The 23,858-nt window shown below is 41.0% G+C and overlaps 1 protein-coding gene across 1 annotated transcript in view; it reads right to left on the reverse strand.

Annotated features, from left to right (window-relative positions):
• The window catches only part of RETREG1 (reticulophagy regulator 1), a 111,159-nt gene that overhangs the window by 61,305 nt on the left and 25,996 nt on the right, over positions 1-23,858 (reverse strand). Inside the window, exons 2-3 of the mRNA XM_081131955.1 lie at positions 22,625-22,731; positions 17,462-17,492 (exon numbers count right to left, since the gene is read on the reverse strand). Of these exons, the coding sequence (XP_080988081.1) occupies positions 17,462-17,492; positions 22,625-22,731 (138 nt within the window). The remainder of the gene's footprint in view (positions 1-17,461; positions 17,493-22,624; positions 22,732-23,858) is intronic.

The raw sequence follows: 23,858 nt of genomic DNA on the forward strand, positions 1-23,858 counted from the left end.
AGGGGTCAGAACCAGTTCTGGAAGCATCTGTAAAAGCTGAATGAAATTCCTGCTGGCTTCTAACACACACTCCTGTTTGTGTGCTCATTCATGCAGTTGTATTGTTTTATTTCAAACAACTTATTGATAAAGCTTTATCAATGTGTAATTGACATACAATACACATGCACATTTAAAGTGCATTATTTGACATATTTATACTTTTGACATATTTATGCACCCATTAAACCATCACCAAATATCAATATAATGAACAATTCCATCACCCTCCCAAAGTTTCCTGCTACCCTAATCCCTCCCTCCTGCCCTTCCCTGCAGCACCCCTGACCTTCCAAGGCAAGGACTGATCTGCTTTTTGTAACTATTGATTAGTTTACATTTTTAAAATTTTACACAAATGAAATCATAGAGCATGTACTCTTTTTTTATCTGGCTTCTTCTATTCAGCATAACTATTCTGAGATTCATCAATGTTGTTTTATCTTTCAGTGCATCAATAATTCATTCCTCTTTGTTGTAGAGCAATATACCATTGTATACACCACAATTTATTTATCTATTTACCTGTTGATGGGCAATTTTTGGCTGTGCCAAATAATGCTGCAGTGAACATTCACATATAAGACTTTGTGTGGACATATGCTCTCATTACTCTTGGGTAAATTCTTAGGAATGGAATGGCTGAATCACATGGTAGGTATACGTATGTTTACCTCTTTAAGATCCTGCCCAACTGTTTCAGCCAATGGCTGTACCCTCTGACTGACATTCATCTTCACCGACAGGATATGGGAGTTCCAATTGCTTCACATCCTTGAAACACTTGGTATGGCCAGTCTTTTAAAATTCTGGCCATTAAAATAGGTGGAGTGGAATCTCAATGTGGTTTTAATTAGAGTTCTAATGACAAATTATGGAGAGCATCTTTTCATGTGTTTACCTTTGTCGAAGGACCTGTTCAAATCATTTGCACTTTTTGTTATTGGGTTCTTTGTTTTCTTATTAAGTTTTTAGAGTTCTACATACACTCTGGATATAAATATTTTATCAGATAGATTTGCATAGATTTACAAGTATTTTCTCCAATCTGTGCCTTGACTTTGCATTCCCTCAATAGTGCCTGTTAAAAGCAAAAGGTTTTAATCTTGATGAAATCCAATTTGTCAAAATGCACGTCATGGCTTCCCCCTTTTCTTATTTTGTCTTAAAATTATCATTTCAATAAGCAAAACAGAACCAATCTAAATACAATTGTGGACTCCCTGCCCTTAAAGCATGATGTACCAATGAAAACTTTTTCTGATGATGTAATACTTACAGCTATTTTTATTCTGGGCCATAGGCTCCCTCTCTTTATGTAGGACAAATAGCAATGGAATCTCTTTAGAATCACTTGAAAAGTGAAACCACACAGCTTCGACTCTGCCTAACAATGTACAACTCGTTATTTCTCCCACCTCTGACACTGAGACCTTCCCCCCTGTTCCAACATCAAGGGAACTACAACAAAATCCTAGCATGATAGAGGTTCTTGGCCAGATCTCCAGCAGTGCGTGATACACAGCAGGCATTTACTAGATGTAAGAATGGGGCCACTGATCAAGCTCAGGACCATCGCTCAGGACACAACGGTCCAGATCATGGCCCCAGAGTTTAAGCAGGAATCCAAAATAGCAGCCGTTAGAGACCTATAGGGGGCCCAGGGAAACTGTCACCTCCCTTTCTCTACTCTCAAAAAGCTTGACATTTATGAAGTGTTTCATCCCCTTACAAATATCACAAGAGGTTCAAGTGCAGAATTTCAGAGTCAGGCCCAAGATAAAAGATATTTTATGGAGGGAAAGAATAGATGGCTGATGAACTCCTGTAGACTTAATGGGAAAATTTGGTTCCTTCAGAATAAAAATAAAATTTCTAAAACATTCTACATTCATTTTGCCACATACTGTCGTAAAGCCCAGTTCATAGCTGGCTTTCTGTTGACTTTTACTGAACAACCATGAGTGTTTCCAACAACGGGAATTTAATCTATGATACAAAAACTTTAACTCTTGCTCAACAGCACTAAATTAGGCTACAGAAATAGGGTGAATGAATCCGTACAGGGGTGAGCAAAAGTAGGTCTACAGTTGTCTGTATGGAAAAAGACATGCAGGTTAGGATTATTACAATAGCTTTATTAACTATGTTTCACATACTCACAACTGTAAACCTACTTTTCCCCACCCCTGTACATCTGGTTCTTTTCTGTGCCCCATTCCATGTGTACGAGGAGGCCCTTCTATAAATATAAAGGTACACAGTATACAGTCCTGTAACCAAAGGTTTTATAAGGCCTTTTAGCTCTGAATGTATGAAAATATACACATATGTCATCATGTCAAATTTGTCAACAATTTCATATCCTGAAATTATTAGTGGGTAAAACTGTTCTGATTTTGAAAGAGAGAAGACTGAGATATGGAGTAAACTCCTGAAGTTTAGTTCTGGGTAAAACTAATCATTATGGCCAAAAATTCAAGAAGTACCTACAAATACTAAGGATTAGGAAAAGGTAGTTAAAGTCGTCATCTTCAAAAATAAATGGGGAGGCTGGACTTATAAGCTTATATCTCGTAAGTGAAAAAATACATATGCATACATCAAAAAATGGTCTAAACACAGAATAAAAGCCAGTATCACAATATGTCTTAGATGGCCTCGGGCCCAACAAGGCTGGAAGAGTCAGAAGCACACCTGGATGCAACCCAGAACCTGGAGCCACGTCCAGTCTAAACCAGATGCATCCCAGCTGACCTACAGAAACATGAGTAAGAAATAAATCCTGACCGTCTGCTGCTGTGATTGGTATGCTTGTTTGTTACCCAGCAAAACCTGACCATGACAAGTCCTGATGCAATAAAGAGAAAAGAATGGCAAGTCAGGGAGTCATCATGCATTCATTATCAATCCTGTTTCTATTTGGTTTCACCTGAACTGCTGATTAAAAATTTCAAAGGATCTTGAGAACACTACTTTATAATCTTCTTGACCAAAAAAATTTATATAGAGCCACTTTTATATTTTGCCTGAATTCTCTCCTCATGTAACGTGAATGAGGAACCAGGATCCATTAGACTCCAGGGCTGGAGGAGGGTAGGGTGAGCAGGATTGGTTAATGGCTCTTCCCTTGATGGTGTCTTGATGTCAGGTAACACACACTTCCCCCCAACCCTGACCACAAAGTCAGACCCATGTTAGTGGCTATAAAGTTATCTTCCAAAGGTGTCTGAATATAAATTGGCAAAGGTAGTATGTAACTGAAAATGGTCACACAAAAGTATCTACAACATCCTTTCAAATAATTCCTCTAATTCAGGAGTCCCAGAGCTCAACAGTAATAGGCAGGAGAAAGAGTCCAAAAGAATATGAAAGGGGGTATTTCTTCTTCGTATCTAAGTGGGTCATGAGATGCTAGCACTACTTAACCAAGGGGATTAGCAAACAATCCCTGCTCCAGGAATCTGAGTGCTGGACAGGTTATCTTCATGATTGCTCATTAAGATCTTTTTCAGAGGCTGGGATTAAATGTAGCTTCATCCTACGCTTTAATTCTGTACTCCTCTGACTTGTGTCAACCAATTAATTTCCTCTACTTACACTCATTATTAAAATACAGATGGGGGAGCTGGTCAGGAAGAGAAATTCAGGCCAAGAGGTCAGGCAAAGTCTAGGCAGTGAGCTCAGACAATTTCACTGAAGCAATATTAGTGTGTGAACCCGGTCATAGCAGCCTCATTCACTTCTCCAAAGCACCTGCTGAGCAGAGAATGACTTGTTTTCCATTCCAGATATCAGTTACCAGTATCAAGAGGAAAACTTTCTCTAGGATATTAGCTAACTACTTCTGACTATTGGTGAAATTATTGATCCCATATTCTAACCAGCAGGAGAAAATTCACTTATTACCAGCCATGTATTCTTTCACTGTTGGAGGACAAAGAACAAAGACAAACTTATAAACTGATCTCTAACTTTCCATGTGCCCCACACAATAAACATAAATTCCTCAAACCAAAACCGCCTCTCCCCTCCACGAGGAGAGTAGAAATGGCCTGACTCAGTCGCCCAGATGTTTATTGGACACCTCGTATATGAACCAGGCTGTGAAAAAAACAGCCTTTTCCATCCCAGCTGAATGAGGACCCAGACTGGGACAGTCCTGTTTGGACCCCAAATCAGTTTGAGATTCATTGCTCAATTTAAAAATACAAGTTTCCTTTCCATTTAGAACTTCTCTTAATTACTGAGTCTTCATGATCTATTCCGAGCATGGTGCAGCCATTAAAAGCCCTTTAAAGCCAGATGATTTCATTCCAAATTAGCCCCGGGAGGGAAAAAAGTACTAAAATGTGCAATTTATTCAAAATAAATATCCATTTCTGACTTGAGGATGTTTAGCTTGATAAGTGTTGGAATTCAAACAGTTTTCTTTTCCAGGCAGATGACTCCTGAGTCATGATTGAAAATGTCATCACTCATTTTAATAAACAGCTGACACTACCACCAACACCCCCCAAAAATTAAGGCAAACATCCAGGAAAAGATCTTTAAAAATATGTTTTCAGTGGAAGTAATAAAACTCTCCTAAATCTAAAGTGTGCAGTTCAGCAGAACTGAACACCAAAGTCACTTCTGATGCTTTAATGGCATTAGATGGCTCTGAAATTATAGTTTAAAAATACTCTCCGAGAATACAAGCCAAATGACTACAGGATTATAAGTTCTCTCTCCCAGTTGTTCAGGTATTAAAAACAAGCACAAGCAAGAATAGCCTTCCAAAAAAACCAAACTAACTTAACAAGCAGCACATGAGTACGCAATCTACCCAACAAAGGTACACCACCGCATGCCTTTATTCCTCCTTTTATCAAATCTCTCAATAAAGACGTTTTTCTCCTCAATTTCCCCCCTTCCTGCATATTCTCTCCTCTGTTCTAAAGAAACATTTTAAAGGAGGCATGACTAAAATGACCAGTGAAGGGCACATGATCCATCGCCAAAGCCAGCAGCTTAGCATCTTCTCTCCTGACTGTCTGCCTCCCTCTTATGATGATGTGGGGCCATCACGATAACCCAGGATCGTCCCCATCTTAAGATCCTTAACTTACCTACATCTGCGAAGTCCCTGTACCGTGGGAGGAACACAGAAACCGGCTCCGGGCATTAGGAGGCGGACCCTTTCGTGGCGGTGGGGTGGGGCTGTTCAGTCTACCACAGGCACTACCAACACCCTGCAGCCTTTTCTTTCGCACATTTTTCTAACAAGCAGGAGCCTTTGCCTCCAGGATTTCACGGGTCAATACTACAGCGCTCCTCTCTCCGCACAGCTGCCAATTAAGTGATTTTCTGGGGTTCGTGATTGAAGAATATTTAGAGCTCTGTGGGGGGGGAAATCCACGTTTCCATTAGCTTCCAAGGGAGAAAAACGTACTAAGTCAGGGCCCAGTTAGGGAAGGACAGACTTTGGAGAGCACATAACAAACAACATTCAAAAGATTTCATATGACAGTGGATAGAAAAAAGTAAAATGGGGGTGCACTGAAAGTACCACTGAGCTCTTGGAGGCCTCACAAATCACCCACTGTTCCTAAACCAAGCAGCCATCTGTCGCTGATTCGCGAATTTCCTCCCAACCTGGTCTGTCTTCCTGTCCACTGAGGCAGCCTGCTATCACTTACCTTACTCCCTGTTCATTCCCTTCTCTCCCCCTAGTACACTAAAATACATGTGAACCCACGCATGTGTGTATGGGTACAGACTAACCTTCACTGTATTCTCTCCTGGGAACTTTAGGAGCAATACTATTTTTCCCTGTTGAAATATGCACGTACTAATAACACTTTGGCGCAACGCAGCTAAGGCTCCAACAGCAGCCACATTATTCTTAGCTTCTCTTATGCACCCTCTAGTGGCAGCCAGCACTAGAACAAGTCTTGCAAGGAAATATTTCTAAAATAGATGTCAGAGCCCCGGCTGGTGTGGCTCAGCTGGTTGGCTGGGGCTCGTCCAGTGCACTGAAGGGTTGCCAGTTCGATTCCCGGTCAGGTCAGGGCACGTGTCCAGGTTGCGGGCTCGATCCCCAGGAGGGGGTGTGCAGGAGGCGGCCTATCAATGTTTCTCTCTCACCTTAATGTTTCTCTCACTCTCCCCACTCCCTTCCTCTCTTTCTAAAAATCAATTTTAAAAAAATAGGTGTCAGAGCTCAAGAATTGGTGCAGATTTTACACAAGCTTTCAAATGTACAGTGTAGACGAAAAAGGAGCTACATACTAAACCTGACAAGCTCAGGGAAGGCCTGCATGGTGAGCCTTACAAACTCAGAGACCTGAAGTAACCACATAGGGTGGTTTGAAATTAAAACTTTTCTAACTGAAAGTGAGTTCTGGCTAGTAGTTATGTCCTAGGCCGGTATCTTCCCTGACAAAGGTCAATCTGTCTATAGTTTTTTTGCATCTACGGTAACATACCTTTGGAACATCAAAGTATCTCCTTTTTCCAGTCTCCCACCAAAGCAGGAGACTGAGGGCCCCTTATCGTTATTGTTACCATGTTAACTGTTACCTGTGTACCATCCTAAACCCACCTATGCGAAAGAAGTATGTGTCTATTGGTTTACTCTTTACCCAATCCCAGAGGTTTCCCCACTTTGCTTTCTCCTGCCTCCCTAACCTACCACAAATGGATTTCATGTAACCCCTTACATCTTCCCCTTTGATCCTGATGTAATAAAATAAGTGGTAAAACTGTCATTTTCTGGAGCATTTTCTCACTCCGTTGAGATTTGCTTCCCGGAAATTGTCGTCAGTTTGGCTCAAATAAACTCATAAAAATTCTTACAGGTTTGGACATTTCTTATGTTGACAACAGCATTCTGGCTCGGGAAACCATTCACTTTATGTGTTAGGTATTTTCTTTTTGTGATCTTTGGGATGGCCATAGAGTTTACTCAAACTCACAGAAGCAATGGACAGCCTGGTAAAAAAAGAAACCCAAAGTCCGGTGAAAACAGAGGCCTAAATAAATTGTGCTATAGTCACAAGACAAGGATATGATACAGCAACAAAAATGAAGGAACTGCAGCTACACACATTTTTCTTTTAGAAAAATGTCTAGTGCTAAGACACTAGTTCTAGAAGCCTACAAAAACATGGTGCCATCTTCATAGACTTCAAAAGCAAAAGTTTGATTTAGGAATACACAAAATGTCATTTAAATATATGTGCATATTTAAATGTATACATACGCATATGTATATATAGTTCAAATAGCAAAGAAGCGAAGAGCACAAAACTCAGGGCCATGCTTGCCTTTGGTGTGGGAGGCAGCCGAAGGCACGGAAACACAACCGGGCCAGTCCTGGTTGGGGAAAAGGCTCAAGCGTATTCAGTTTATTATAATGTCTTACAACTTACGCATATATTCCATGTATTATTCTTCAATATATCAAATATGATCATTAAAATATATTTAAGGAATATGTATAGGTAGTTAGATTAGATTGATAGACCGAGAGATTGACAGCTGATATCTGATAGATGGACAGACACACAGACTGGCCAACAGAACCCAGGGGTGAGTTGTTCAAAAGACAACATGTGTCTTCTCAGATTCATTCTTATTTGAATTGCCTGAAGACTATAGTACTAGTATAAAGCTAGAAATATCAGTCTTACCCTGAATGGCACAGAGTTCCAAGTTTTACTTAAGTAACACTTCTTGTAGGATAGACACCTAAATCACGAGAATACACATTTTGGCCCCTTCACACGTACATGGAGGCTCAGTTTTGGGCTTGTCGCTAAGCCACAGAAAGGAAGAATTTCAGAACTTTTATCCCACCCCTCCGATATCACTTGACCTTGGAGATTAATGATTTCAACCTCTTATTTAATGATACATTAACAATTTTCCTATAAGCCTCTCCTATGAGGCTTAGTGTGAGTGGCACGTGGTCCTCGGACTGATTTCTGAGGCTCCATCCTTTCCTTTGAGTCCAGCTGCTTCTCTGCACTTGGGCCCTGACCTTTGCTTCCAATGACCGAGCTGAGCCAGTCTCTCCCCTTGTAACTGGAGCCCTGTCTCTGGACCGCAGCTCTTTGGCACTTAGGTGAACTGAACACTGAAAGCGGGGCAGCCTGCAGAGCTCCATACTACCTCCCACATCCAGTCACAGGCCCCTCCCTGCCTAATCGGACACCCTCCTTCACTGAATATCTTGTAGCCCCTCATGATAAAGGCCATGCATGTTTATCACAGAAAATGTAATAAATTGGGTAAACAAAAATCAAGAAAACTAAAATTGCCTATGTTCCCTTCACAAAGAGATACATCTATGTACCAACATGTAATTACAACGTATAATGCATTATACCTCCCTACACTTGTTTTAAACCTACAATTTTCTTACAATTAGCAATAAAGGATAAATTTTCATAGCCCTAAATATTCTTATACAGCATGATCTGAATTAGCTACACAATATTCCATTTATTCCAGTTACTATAGCTGCATAAAAAAAAATAAAAACTTACTGGTATAAAACAAAAATCACCCTCAAACATAGCTTCTGCCTCAGGGCCTTTGCACTTGCTATTCCATCTTCTATTCCTAGAAGCTCTTCCTCCACAACCTCACCTCCTTCAAGTTTTTGCTCAAAAGTCTTTTTCATAAAAGTCTTTACTAAGCACTTTATTACAACTCGACCCTCCCTGCCCATCCTCACACTCCCTAATCCCCTCTACTACTTTAGTTTCTCTTAAACACTGTCTAACTTTATGTATTATAGTAACATTTATTTTCTGCTCACTCACTCTACTGTGAACTCCACGAGGAAACTGTTTGTCTGTTGTTGCTTTTTTTCCTTCCACAAATGCTTGGCAATAAGGCATTCGATAAACATTTGTTGAAAGGATAGACAAATGAATGAACATATATATAATTTTACATAAAGACTGGGAGGAAATAAAACTGAAAGTGAGTTTAATTTCTGAGTGATGGGGTTATTAGGGATTAGGTTTTCATCTTTTACTAAGTTTCATATATTTTCAGTTTTCTAAATTGGCATGTATGTTTTTAAAATGAGAAAAAAAAATCTTAAATGCTAGTAGGCAAATATGACTATGAAATGTTTGGGAACAACAGAAAGAGACAGGCAGAGAAAGAGAAAGCCAGAGAGAGAGAGAAAAAAGTGTGGACCACAAACAGGCACTGTAATAAATCTAACTGAAAGTAACCTCACGGGGTGATCTGATCATGAATTCCTAACTGGACAGGCCATGGTGAACAGTCACGTACCAGGCCTATAACTTCCCTAGTAAAAGGTTAATCTTTGCCTTAAGCTTTGAAATGCCTTTTTCTGACCCCTGGGAAGAGCAACCACCCTCAAGAGAACGCTTGGTCTTAACTCTCTTGTAATCCAAGCCCTGCCTTGCTTTCCCCCACCTTCATATCATCTTCCTTATGTTCCCCCCCCCCCCTTAATTCCAAATGCATATAAGAAACTGAAAACTCATTCTTGAAGCATTTGAGATCTTGTTTCCCAGCATTGTCAGTTTTAACTCAAATAAATTCTTATAAAAATTCTCTATAGGTTTGGATGTGGGAGGAAGGAAAGAAGAAAGGGAGGGAGGGAGGAAGGAAGGAAGGAACTTTTAACTACCTGTGAAGTCTTTATATTCAAATAATTGTATCAAATAATTGTAACATATGCTAGGGCAAATAAAGAGAAATTTCAACTACTAGTCTTCCGTCTCTCGTAATTTATATTTACTGAGGCAGAGAAAGAATGCTATTAGTTAACAATTAGTCTAGTTAATTATTTTCTATATTTATAAATGAACTACATTTTCAAATCCTTAATAATTCAGGATCTACTACCTAATCAAACCTAGCAAGCATGGGGTTAAGAGAATCTGCAAACATGGATGAAAAGGATCAGAGTTGGAATTTTCATTTGTTATCAAGTGGCTATAGAGACCCAAGGGGCTGCCAAGGGGAAAGACAGTGTACACACACTTTTTTTATTTTTAATATATTTTTACTGATTTCAGAGAGAGGAAGGGAGAGGGAGGGACAGAGAAAGAAACACCAATGATGAGAGAGTCATTGATTGGCTGTCTTCTGCATGCCCCCCACCAGGGATTGAGCCCGAAATCCAGACATGTGCCCTGACCTGAATCGAACCACGATCTTCTGGATCATAGGTTGATGGTCAACCGCTGAGCCACGCCAGCTGGGCCACACACTTTCAATTATGAAAAAATGTAGTAGTTCTAAAATAATGGGGGAAAATAGTGATAGAACTAATATTAAATCAGATTATTATGGAAATACATTAATTTAAAGAAATGTTAAAAATGAACAAAAACAAAAATTATAATAAAATATAATATTGAGTGCTTAGGACTCACTTAAGGAGTCCTAAGTATTAAGTCATTTAGAGTCACCTAAGGGCTGCTGCTCCCAGACCCACAGAGAGTCTGACCCCTGGATATCTGCCAATGTTTTGACTCCATAAACCTGCTTGAACATAAGGAGAATATGTTACTCATGAATGGAATGTACATGGAGGAACAGGTCTAACAATTTACTGTCCTTGACAATGAAACCAGTGGGCTAAGAAATGTACTGTAGTTCGTCTTTTGTTTTATTTTTAATGCCTCAGAAAATTTGTCAGCTGCTGTCATGAAGATCTATGCCAATCTCATGAAGAGCTTTTCCCCTGAATTCACATTGTAGGCATGTATTTTAGTTTGACAGACAACTGAGAGAAAAGAATGGCCCTTAAATGTCTAGCATGAGCCTGGCCAGTGTGGCTCAGTGGTTGAGCATCAACCTAGGGTCCAGGAGATCACAGTTTGATTCCCAGTCAGGGCACATGCCCGGGTTGCGGGCTCGATCCCCAGCAGGGATGTGCAGGAGGCAGCCGATCAATGACTCTCATCACCGATGTTTCTATCTATCTCTCTCCTTCTCCCTTCTTCTCTCTGAAATCAATAAAAATATATAATATTTTTTAAATGTCTAGCCTGAGGCATTTTTTAAACTCATACATAGCCCTGGCTGGTGTGGCTCAGTTGGCTGAGTGTCATCCTAAGAGGTCACCAATTCCCAGTCAGGGCACAAGCCCAGTTTACAGGCTCAATCCTCAGTAGGGGGCACGCAGGAGGCAGCCAATTGATATTTCTCTTCCTCTCTAAAATCAGTAAGAATGTATTTTTTAAAAACTCATAAATAACTTTTTAGATAGATACACCATAGGTAGTGAATAATTAAGAAGAATTCTCCGTATTACTGTCCTCCAAAACATCTTTAAAAGGTGCTTATAGTCCTTTGTTCCACACTTGTCTTCAAGTGGGGTAATTTTCAAAGTATAACTTTAAAAAATGAACACAACAGATTGGAATCTGGATGAAGACCTTTGAGAAACTTTCGGACCCAATCCCAGTAGTTCTGGCTAAGAGCTCGCTATCTCTCAGTCAATGAAAGGATCTGTTCTTTCTGAGAGAGGAAGAAAGGGGCTTTGACTCTCCACTGTGCAATACATGACTACAGAATTGTGCTCAGTTATTATTTTTTTTTAAAAGGAATAAAAGGCCTATTTGGATTTTTATTTTGGCAGGGTAGAAACTCTGAAAGTGGTGCTTAGCTCCCAGGCTAGCCCAGACATCTTCAGCCAAAAACTAACCCAAGCACAGATATGCTTATGCTTAAATCTAGCATATTCTGAATTTAATCAAACTTTTTTTCTTGAGGAAAAAATAGTATCTTTTTCATTTAATCCAACTGAATACTCCCTTCATAGCAGGATTTTATTTTAAAACTCATGGAGATCTGGCTCCCTGTCTATAGTTCTGACTGCAATTAAACTAAAAATAGTTTCCAAATATTATGCCTTATTAGAAAGGTACTAGCACAGGGTTACAAAATACAAGTTTCAAAGTGACTTTCAGACACATTAAAAAATCCTAAAACTGTAAAATCTAGTAGTTTCAATGCATGAGTCAGAGTTATTGCTGTGCCTAATAGCAAAGAAAGAAAGTAAACTTTTCAAGCTACCATGTGCTGGGGGGGAAAAAATGGAGTCACTTGTGCTATACCCACATCAGCAAACCAAGGATTCATATCCAACCTAACTGCAATTTCAACCTGCCCCAGGAATGTAATCTTAACCAGTCAGTCTGGAATTTTCTGGTGATCTGCCACACAGGCCCTTTCCATCCCCCAAAAGAAGAGGTAATCAGTTCTTTCCCATCCCTTCCCCCTTCTCTCTGTAAAGCCTTTTCAGTTCCTCAGAACTGCTTTCTACTTGCTAGATGGATGCTGCCCACTTCATGAAGCATTCAACAAAGCCAGTGAGATCTTTAAAAGGTACCTGGTTGAATTTTTATTTAACACACGTGACTATTCAATGCTGTTTACCTGATAATTCACCCTGTCTATGCAATTTTGATGAATAATGATGATTCATAAATATAGAAACCAGTTCTCACACTAAATTCTGTTCTCCAGAGGAGACAATTTAGCAAATGCTAGATGACTTTTAACTTTTAACAAAGATATAATACTGAGCTCAGGATTAAATTAGACATTTCTTACTTAAATGCTCCAGTTCATTCTGGGCATCTGAGGCAGGGCAAGCTCAGGACTTGGGTTTTACAACCAAAGATTCTTGGCTCCTCTTCTCCCCGGGGGAAAAAAAGAAAAAATCCAGCTACAACACTTCAGCAGTTATCTGGATACTGACAAGACAAAGGGCATTTTATCCCATAAAGTGAGGCCACGTAACTACTTCTCCTGAGAGCAGGTGAGAGAGTCAAACGGAGAGGAGTTATCCTGCAATCTGACTCAGCTAGAGGCAAAAAGCTCACAACTGCTGCTAATCCCTGTTGGCTCGAGAAAGACTGACTGTTAATCCTCTGCTGTGCCCCTGAAGAGTCAGCTCAAGGTAAGGCACAGGAGATCAGACGCACTCCTTACATCACTGGAAAGTCACTCCCCACCTCCCTGAAGGAGACCCTGCTGGCGCATGGGGGTTCTGGGGAAGTCTGAGAAAACCCCAAAGCTCTCAGCCATAATTTTCAAAATAATTCATTGCCACTGAACAATGAAAACAGATTTATGATGAGAACAGCTCCTTAACCTGGGTTATAACGTACAACAGTATTAAAGAACTAGGGTTAGAAAAACCTGACCTAACTGAAAACAATTTTGTTTTTAAAAGGTGATGTGCACAATTTTTCCTTTGTTAACAGAGGATTTTATTCAGTCAGCTGCCACTGTCACAGGCAGAAATCAAAAGCTATTACACCATGGATCAGGTTTCATTTCAATACCAGGAATGAGTCATAAAAGATGTTAATTTGGTTAGGTTGACAGACAGCTCTGTATAAATCCTGTTCACAGATTGTAGAATTACTGCTTACTGGTTATTTAAAAAGAAAAAAAAAAAAGGTCAAGCCTGAGAGCCTCTTGGAACTTACCCACTGAGAATCACATTTGCACAAAATGAATTTTCTAGGTCAATAAAAATCACAAAAATCAATATGTGAATGGCATGTGATTAAAAGTACTCAGTTTTTATTGCTGATGGCAATATTGGAAATTAGGTGATGGTTTTACTGTTCTGTAGTAAAGTATAATACATGTGAACCTCATGAAAACCTTTTGAATGTCCAGAAAAACTACACATGCAGAGGTGTGCATGTACAGTCATCTTGCTGCTCAATTTTGAAGGAAATTCTTTAAGCTAAGCTTAGCTGACAAGTGCAAATTTTCCCAAAGAGTAACGAACAGTCTGTGAAATAAAAAGCCATTAGATGTAGACAAGGAAGGGAGGCACTCCTTTCCCCCACTCCGCCCACCCACCCCTGCCTAAGCTTTATTGAGATGTAATTTACATAAAATATTGTATAAATTTAAGGTGAGCAATATGGTGATTTAATACACATATATATTGCAAAATGTCTACCACAATAAGGTTTGTTAACTCATCCTTCACCTCACATCATCACCATTCTGTTGTTTCGGTGAGAACATTTAAAATTTACTCTATTAGCAACTTTCAAGTATATAATACTGTGCTGTTAACTAGGCTCACCATACAGTACCTTAGAGCCCCAGAATTCACTCCCCTTATGACTGGAAGTTTGTGCCCTTTGAGCAACATCTCCTCATTTCCCCCAGCCCCCAGCCCCTGGCAATTACCCAAATACTCTGTTTTTATGAGTTCAGCTTGTTTAGATTCCACATGTAAAGTGAGATCATACTGTATTTTGTCTCTCTGTCTGACTTATTTTACTTAGCATAATGCCCTCAGGGTCCACCCATGCTGTAACCAATGGTAGAATTTCCTTCTTTGTTAATGGCTGAATTATATTCCGCTGTGTATATGGACCAATTTTCTTTTTCCATTTATCTGCCGACAGACTCTCAGGTTGTTTCCCAGTCTTGGCTACTGTGAATAATGCTGCACTGAACATGAGGGTGCAGATATCACTTCAATCTTGCTTTCATTTTCTTTGGATATATACCCAGAAATAGAATTGCTAGGTCCTATAGTAGTTCTTTTTTTTTTTTTTTTTTAATATATCTTTATTGATTTCAGAGAGAGGAAGGGAGAGGGAGAGAGAGAGAAAAACATCAATGATGAGAGTCATTGATCAGCTGCCTCCTGCATGCCCCTGACTGGGGATCGAGCCTGCAACCCGGGGAATGTGCCCTGACCAGGAATCGAAGAGCGATCTCCTGGATCCTAGGTCGATGCTCAACTGCTGAGCCATACCCGGCCAGGCAGAAGTTCTATTTTTAATTTTTTGAGAAAACTTCATACTGTTTTCCATAGTAGTAGCACCAGTTTGCATTCCCACCAACAGAACACAAGGGTTCCCTTTTTGAGATGCTCCTTTTTAATGTAAAAAAACTTACAATGGCTTTATGAAGGGAGGATGCTCCATTATTTGCTTCACCTTTTTAACAGTGCATCTGATGGTCCTTAAATGAGCCAACTAGAGCCCCATGAAGGGAAGGTCTGGCTCATCCTGAGACTGAACACAAACCACTTGCCCAGTGCTAGAAAGAGGTGAACCTAACCCTGGTTTGCTAACCGGGGGACCCAGGTGCCGCCACTGCGGTGGGTGTTGATTTCTAACTACGGCCAAGTGAGAGCAAGGTTTCTGAGCTCAGAACCTGAGAATTGGAATGGGAACAACGCTGATCCCACATGGCTCACAGGAGTAGGACAGTGCCTCTCTCTGCCTCCCAGGACCCTCTTACCCATCACTCTATTTTTATTTATTTCCTAATTTTTGTTGTTGTTGTTAATCCGCGCCCAAGGATATTTTTTCCATTGATTTTTAGAGAGCGTGCAAGGGAAGGAGGGGAGAGAGAGAGAAAGAGAGAGAGAAACATGGATGTGAGAGACATATCAATTGGTTGCCTCCCGCACACACCCTGACTGGGGCCAGGGACCGAGCCTATAACCCAGGTACATGCCCTTGACCAGGAATCAAACCCAAGATAATTCCGTGAGCAGGCAACGCTCAAACCACTGATCCACACCAGCCATGGCTATCCATCACTGTATTTTATCCTTAAAATAAAGTGGTTTTAACTTTTTCAATGTTAAAGAACACAAGCACTACCCAGTACTAGATGCCAAGAATCACTGTAAACAACATTCCAAATCATCATCAAAAGAATTAGAGGAATAAGTATTTTAATTTCACATCTTCAATGACATGAATAGATTAGAAGTGAAATTCTACAATGGAAACTGAAATGAAAAAAATATTAGAAAGTATCCCCTCCTTCAGACACCAATCACAAGTCCAGATGTTACCTGTGCTTCTGACCCATCAGCTACAGACTGGAGGCTCCAACAATCCCCTCCTTGAGTTTGATTAATTTGTTAGAGCAGCTCAGAGAACTCGACAGAAACATTTTATTTACTAAATTACCAATTTATCACAAAGGACATAACTCAGGGACAGCCAGATGGAAGAGATGCATAGAACAAGGCATGGGAAAAGGGTACAGAGCTTCCTTGGTCTCTCCACATGTTCATCAACCCAGAGGCTCTTCATACCCTGTCCTTTTGGGGGCTTATGGAGGGTTTATTACATAGGCATAACTGATTAAATCAATGGCCATCGGTGACTGGTTCAATCTCCAGCCCCTCTCCCCTCCCCAGAGGTCAGGAGTTAGGACTGAAAGTTCCAACCCTCTAACCACATGGTTGGCTCCACTGACAACCAGCCCCCACCCTTAGGTGCACACAGATTGGAACACTGGGGCCCCGGGAAATACCTCAAGGCAAATGACTGTCAGAGCCTTGCTGGTCCCCCCCCTGGGCCATGTCATCCATCCCACACATCCTTCTACCTCCCTGAGAACCACTGGGGGTCAGTTTTCTTCTTATATCCAATGTCTCCCTCTGTAGAGTCTCCTGGCAAGTTCACATTCTGTCCATGGAAATTTGGGATCCGAAACGAAGGAACAAGTAGGCAGAAGTCAACTGGTCATAAAATTACCCTTTACAGCTTAAATAAGCAGTATTTCCAAGAGCACGGCTTTCAAGGCACATAAAATACCAAGTTATGGTTTTGCGTAGGATTTTAATGGCACTGTTCGGTCCTTTCTGTGCATTCATTTCACGCTGTCCACTTTGATATAAACTGAGCACTCCAACCCCCCTCTCTAAGTAATACAAGACTGTCTCTTTAAGGCAGAATTTTAAAAAATAAACAAATGCCCGCAAACATTCATTTTACTGGAACATTAATCCTTCCACTTTCCTCATTTCTCCACTTCTCATATGCACAGCTGGTGGAGTGAATTACGTTCCCCTCGTCAACTGCCTGGCTCTTTTCTCTCCCGTTTGGAAATGGCACTTTTACTTCAGGGGTGGTGACACCAAATGAGAAGGGGAGTGACTTGTCTCTGGCTGGGCAAGCAGTCAAGAGGTCAGTCAACATTTGCTGCACTCTCACCCCTCAGAGCCTCACACCTGCTCCTGCCACCCCTCTGAACTGACAGCATGGTTAACCCTTCCGGAATGTTCTAGCAGAGTTTCAGTGCCCGGCGCTGCCCTGTTCTCCCCAAGCAGTGCCATTCATGCCCCAAAACAAAGACTAAAAGGAAATCTCCAATGAAAACGCCTCCCTTTCTTCACTTCCAATCCTCACCCATTGGGACTGGCACATATTCAGGTTGCCCAATATTATAACAAGATGTGAACTATTTCTTAAATGAGTCCCAACTGGATCCTTGCCCTTGATTCATTTGAATTTCTTTTATTTCAGTCTTGTAAATTACTATAGGACTTAGGTCCCTGTCCTTAAAATATTAGTTCAGAGATCCATCTTGGCAGCTCAGTCCACCCCACCCCCATTAGCCGCAATACTGAAAGACAGTGTCCTACCTTTCACTGAGGCTTCTCCACAACTGTGCACCTGCAATAAGGAGAAGGGAAATTCGGTGAAACTTAACCGGAGTATTTTTCTCTGCAGGCGTTTCTCAACTTAGAAATATTCTGACCTATTTAAAATGCAATGCTTAGATCTTTAAACTCTAAAATTATCCCATCACACAGTGTATACCTCTGATATCATAACGAATTCAGGTGATTTGGTCGCAAATATTTATTGAGATACTACTACATGCAGAACACTTGGATAGGTACCATGGGAGATGGAAAACTATATACCACATGGTCCTGCCTTGAGGACTTCACTGTCCAGCGGGGCAGCCAAAACTTGTACTCAAGTAAGTATGAAACAAGGTAGAAACTATACAAGAAGCACAAAGCATAAGAGTTTTGGGAAGAGAGAATGTGGCTGTTCAAGAAAGCACCAATGACAGAGGTGGCCCTTAAGGCAAGCTTTGAAATGGTGCTGACAAAAGGGAAACTAAGACATCTTATTTGAGAAAGGAGGTTTTTATTTATTCATTCTTTAAATATTTTGAGCTTATATCTAGGCTCAAATAAAATCAACAGAAAAAAAAATATGCCTAGATCTCATGTGCTTTCCTAATTCCTCAGTAACTTTCTTCATTGGATTATGCCTTAATATTAAACTTTCAACTACCAGCTTTAATGAAATGGCTGTAAGGCAGTTTCAGCATTTTCCATCAAATACCAAAGATGCTGTCTCTTATTCTTCAATTTCCCCTATCAAAGATCTAAGTCACAAATTCTACTTAAAATTTAACCCCAGGAAAACGTTTTTAAAAATTGCTTGCATCCTTTCATCAGATTATTAGAATTATGCATTTGATCAAGTTTCCCTTTTTGCCTTGGCTGCCAGTAAACCCAGGGATAAATCCGTTGCTCAATTATGGTTACCATGTTAGACTCCTGTTCTTCTATTAGACCTCTCTTGTAAGCAGTCTTATTTTTCATGATCCTTATAAGCTGCCTCAAATATTTTCAAGTTAGATGGCATATCAAAACAAAGCAAATAAACAACACGAAATAATCCAAGGAATTATGAGCACTTGTGAGATCTCAGCTAACGCTGGGAAGTTGGATTGATTAAATCCAAGAAGCACCACCTCACCTTGTCATATGACATTTCTCTGACAACACTGGGGCCAAGAGTAGAGAAAGTAGGTAACAGCACGGGGTGTTTGATTGTTGTTAAAAATTGGAAAAATGAGCATGACTGCTGGCTCAGGGAACAAGGGCATGTAGAATAGTGAGGACAGTGGCACTGCAATCATGGAGCACAGACCAGGTTGGGGCTGCACAAGGCTGAGGGACAGTGCAATGTAAGAGGCTGAGCAGGAAAACACTTGAACTAAGCACCAAGAGCTGGTTCAACCGAAGGCTGCACAGAGGGGTCCACTGAGGACAGATCTTCAGCCTATGCAAGGGTTGGAGATGTTGTATTTCTAAAGACTAAGGTCAAAGATGAGGCCACACTAATGAGTGACCGAATCTAGGTTGTCATATAAGCCATCAGGGTACAAATGAGAAAGACAGAACGAAGGGGACACAAAGGACTATAGTTCATAGGCCACGATTCCTGGTGCGTCTATGTTCAGTAGCAGCCTGCACGGGGCTCAAATGAGTAGTACAGGAGGAAAGGCGTAAAGAGACATTGGGTGGAAATGCTGCTCAGGAGGCTGTGTGGAGCCCTGCTGAGCCCAGAGCATCTTCAAGAAAGCCGGGTCAGACTTTCTGGTTCTTTAGCAATGAGAGAGAGAAGGTGGTCAAGGGAAAGTCTAAGGCTGCAGAAGCTGTTTTCCACACTACAAAAGAGTTCCTAGAGCCCAGATGGAGTTAATGCAGAGAGAACACTTGAAGTGAACAGCAGTAAGGGAGAGAGGGGAACCCATGGCAGCTGGAGGCGGCCCACACTGATGACTTGTAACAGAGGCAGGGTCCTGTAGGTTTCCGAAGATTCATTCACATGAAGGATTGCCATACTTTCGTTCACCTATTTCACAGTAAGCATCTAAGATGGCATTAAAAATAATAATGGAAGGAGAGGAGGAATACAATTAAGTTCTTAACAATGGAAGCTTAATGTCTTTAGTCAAAAATGTTGTGGGAAGCCGGGAAATGGAAAGATGCAAGGAGGCAGAACAGCTCCATCATCCCTGACAACTCACTGTCCTTTCCTCACTGCTGTTGCTGTTGGCCAAGGTATCTAATGAGAGCAGCTGGCAGCTCTGGTAGAAGCCATGGTGTTCCCATAGCTGCATCTGGATCTAATTTGAAGCTGACTCTGTGCCTCCTGGAGACCAATCCATCACAGCCGCCCTGGGCTGAAAGGCCTGTGAGGTCAGGCTCCTGCCAGCTCCTTACAGGCCTCAGATGGGTCTTTGTCCTAAAAGACTTTACAAAAGGACTAGGCAGGCAGAGACTGGGGCATGCGGGAAAGCACAGTAATGAGTCCCATTTCTCCTTTTTTTTTTTTCATTCAGTAGAAATGCTGTATTCAGAGCAACATCACCCAGTGAAAACCCCGACAGAAAGATTGGCCTGACAAATGTCTGCCCCACTGGATGGAGCGTGAGAGCTCCACTTGGGCGGAGAGGCCAGGGGTGCGTCTGAGTCGCACTGGAAGCCCAGCGCCCACGCAGCCCTGGCACCGAATGGCGCTCCCAGACTGGCTGAAGAGGGAACAAGCCCCACATTGTTCTGACTGTGTGGCAGAGCTGAACAGAGTAGACTGTTACTGCGCCCAAGGCACTTCTGTTTCACCCTGTCATTCAACCCTTACACAGCCCCGGAGCATAGGCTGGTTTCTCCCATACTCCAGCGCAGAATAAAAAGAGGGTCAGAGAGGGTAGTAGGCTGAACAATGGCTCTCAAAGACATCAGGTTTTAATCCCTGGAACCTGTAAAATGTTACTTTTATGGACAGAGATTTACCAGATGTAATTAAACTGAGGGTCATGAGATTTAGATTATCCCAGATCATCTGATGGGTCCCAAATGCAGTCACAAGTGTCCTTGTAAGAGGAGAGCAGACAGGAGAAGATAACATGACCATGAAGGCAGAGACTGGAGTGATGAAGCTACAAGGCAAGGAAACGTGCAACCTCAGCTAGAAAAGGGAAGGATCAGATCCTTCCCTAGAGCCTCTGGAGGGACTACAGCCCTGCTGACACCGTCACTTCGGCCCAGTGATACTGGTTTTGGACTACTGGCCCCCACAACCATGAAAGAAGAAATTTCTGTTGTTTGGAGCCACCAAGTTTGTGGTAATTTCTTATAGCAGCCATAGGACACTAATAGAGCCTATGATGGGGTCTCTCCACAGCTAGGAAATAGAGTGAATCAGCTCAAGAACTAGACCCTTTAGACTAGAAGTCTCCCAGCTCTACCACCTTAATTTTTTAAAGGACTGAATCTTGGCTATGCAGAGGTTCCTTGCAAGCTGTGAATATGAAAGTTCCATATCTGCAAGAACATCAAGCCAATAAGTCAGTGCTGAAAATGATCTCTGTGTAAGGGGCCGAGAGTGAGAAAAGGACAGTTGTGAAGTCTTTCAGCTTCATCCTTGCCCTTTCACGTCTGTCTGTTCCTTGTAACTTGTGCTGGGACCGCTGAAAATACGGACGTGCTCAGCTTGCTCTGAGTCAACTTCTGCTACTGAGCTAAAATGACTAAGGAGAAAATTTGTCAGTGGCTATTTTTGCTAAGATTTCCATGAGGAAGGTTCTGGATGGTGAAAATGTTACAAAATTTATTTGAGAAAAGCAGGCTCTCCTCTATCAGTTATAAATCAAGCCAGAAACATGGGAATCATCATGCACTGATCCTGCCGACCCAGGTACAAACTCCCATGGCGCTGCGATGCTCCACCTCAGGGTGGCCTTCACACATCTGGGTAAACAGATTATCAGGGCAGATGCCAGTGAGGGTTAAAAGGCAGGAGTCTGTTCTCTGAAACAGAAAAGGGGGCTGGGGAAGGAGAGGGGAAGGAGAGAGGGAGAGAAGGAAGAATGCATGCAAGAATATCATCTGAATCTACCGATTCTTGAAAAGTAATAACTGGACAAAAACAAATTTGTTCACCTTCCCCGACTGCTAGAATGAAGAAATTATTTTCACACCTTAAAGTATACCAGTATAAAACAATCTTTCTAAGAATGTAAACCATTTTTAGAAATGTAAATGATTTAGTTTAAGAACTATAAAGATTTAAAATACAAACTGGACTGAAGTCCACCACAGAACATCATGATGGTAAATATGTAATAGTTTATATCCCTGGTCCCAGAGTTGGCACCAGAAGAAGGGTGCTCCCCCCCCCCCAAGAGGCCTCGGCGCCCCTGTCAGGGCTAGAACTCTGGGCAGGTCTTACATGCATCCATCATGTGGACCCCAACCAAAATTATCCCTCCATTTGAGATTACACTTAGTGAAATCAAATGCCTCATTAGCTATTTTTAGTCAAATCAATCTTACCACATTTATTATTCCAAGGAGGGATTTTTGCCCATTTGCAAAACAAGCTCAAACCCTGGTAGAAGAGGACCCTCCCAGTATGGAAAAGCTTGACTCAGGTTTATAACATAGATAAATTAGTCAGAAAACACCTTCAGAAAAATTTAAAAATAATTTAAGTTCTCACGTTTAAACTTAATGTTTAAAATTAGTTCATTTTTTCATTATTAACTAACCTTAAAAAATGTTAACCATTACCTAATTGTTTTTAAGCCCTGAATTATTTTTGTTCATTTTGAGGAAGAAAAAAAAATTTATATAAACCTGTCCACTTTCCAATGGCCCATTTTCTTCACATAGGATGGGATAAACTTAACTGTTATCCTCACTGCAGCCTACTTAAACATCAAAATGGTATTTAAGATCATAGTGTTCAGAGCTAAAAGAGAAACCAACATGTACAAACCTTTTGCTCAAGAGCAGTAGTTATGAGTAGGGACAAGATCAGTTAAATAAATGACAAATATTAAATAAATATTTAATCAACATTAAAAATAGTAAAGCCAATGCCTATCTCACCTGGCTTTTTGCTCCTTTTCAAAGGACTTCTTGGTTCATATGCCTACACATTCAGGCTCTAGAAAATCAAATACCTTAATAATGAATTCTGAGTTCCCTTACCTCTCTTTCTGGACAAAACCATATCCTTTATAATTTGCATAATAACACGTCCAAGTATCATGACGGCAATCAGGTGATATAGTCTCCATGGAGTCAACGCAAGGAACCTATCAAAGCAAAAACAAACAAATCATTTTGGTTTGAGGATTTTTATCTTTTTTTAAAAAAATTAGGTTTAGTTTCTGCCAAGGAAACAAAAAAATACATTCAACAGTGATTTCACTTTTCAAATCACCCCAATGTGATCACGTAAAAGTTATTTAATAGGCATGAGTGTCAGCAAAATAAAAGGTCTTGAGCCATGTGTACTTTCATGGTAGGCTTTCTACTCTGACCTCTAATTTGGGCGGAGGACCTGCTATCTTGGGTATGGCCCAAATATCGCTCTGCTAACAGATGGAGAATGGAATTGACCTGAAACAGAATTATGAAGGGCTGCAAAAGCAGAGCTGCAGGGTTTTTAATACAGAGAAGCTACAGTAGACGCCCTGTCCTCCCTCCTTTTTATGTTTTCTTTTTGTGCGATACTCATTTCTTTAACTACTATACCCTCCCCACTAATCTCTTAAAAACAGCAGTTATTAAAATGGACCCAACTTGCTAACCCTTTTTCGTTAAGATCACTACCCTTCTGTGGATCTGCCCACCTCCTCTCCAGAGGGAAACAAAGAATCCTTTATTATGAACAACACACAGACCCTACAGCACTTTTTTAAAAAATTGGGCTCATAAAGGAATGGAATGGCAAAATCACAAGGAGCTCTGAGGCCTCCTACAGAGGTTGAAGCCCATTTTTCACTAATTAATTGGCCAAGCTGCCAATAACATTAACTCTGATGTAATCATAATTCATAGAAAAATCAACAAATGCGTCATTTAATGCTAATTGCGAGGCATTGTGGAGAATATAGAGACTTAAAGAACACGTGACTACTGCCTTCTCGAAACTTACTTTCTCATCAGAGAGGTGAACCCAGATTGAGCTAACAAAGTACAATGCAATGAGTCTTGGGTGCTGTAATAAAACATGAGCAAAGAGCAAAGGGAAGCAAAGAATAACAATTAAGTGAGGGAAATTTTTTCTAGAAGTGGCACTTGAACTTTGGGAGGATGAATGCAACTCAGAGGAAAAGAGAGGATGTTCCAGTTGGAGGATGCAACATGAACAGAATATCAGAGTCAGGGAAAGGTGATATAGGCCCAGGGCACGCCAAATGTCCTGGGGTGGTCCCAG

Source organism: Miniopterus schreibersii, assembly GCF_964146895.1.
Source record: "Miniopterus schreibersii genome assembly, chromosome: 3".
In the NCBI taxonomy this organism is placed as follows: domain Eukaryota; kingdom Metazoa; phylum Chordata; class Mammalia; order Chiroptera; family Miniopteridae; genus Miniopterus; species Miniopterus schreibersii.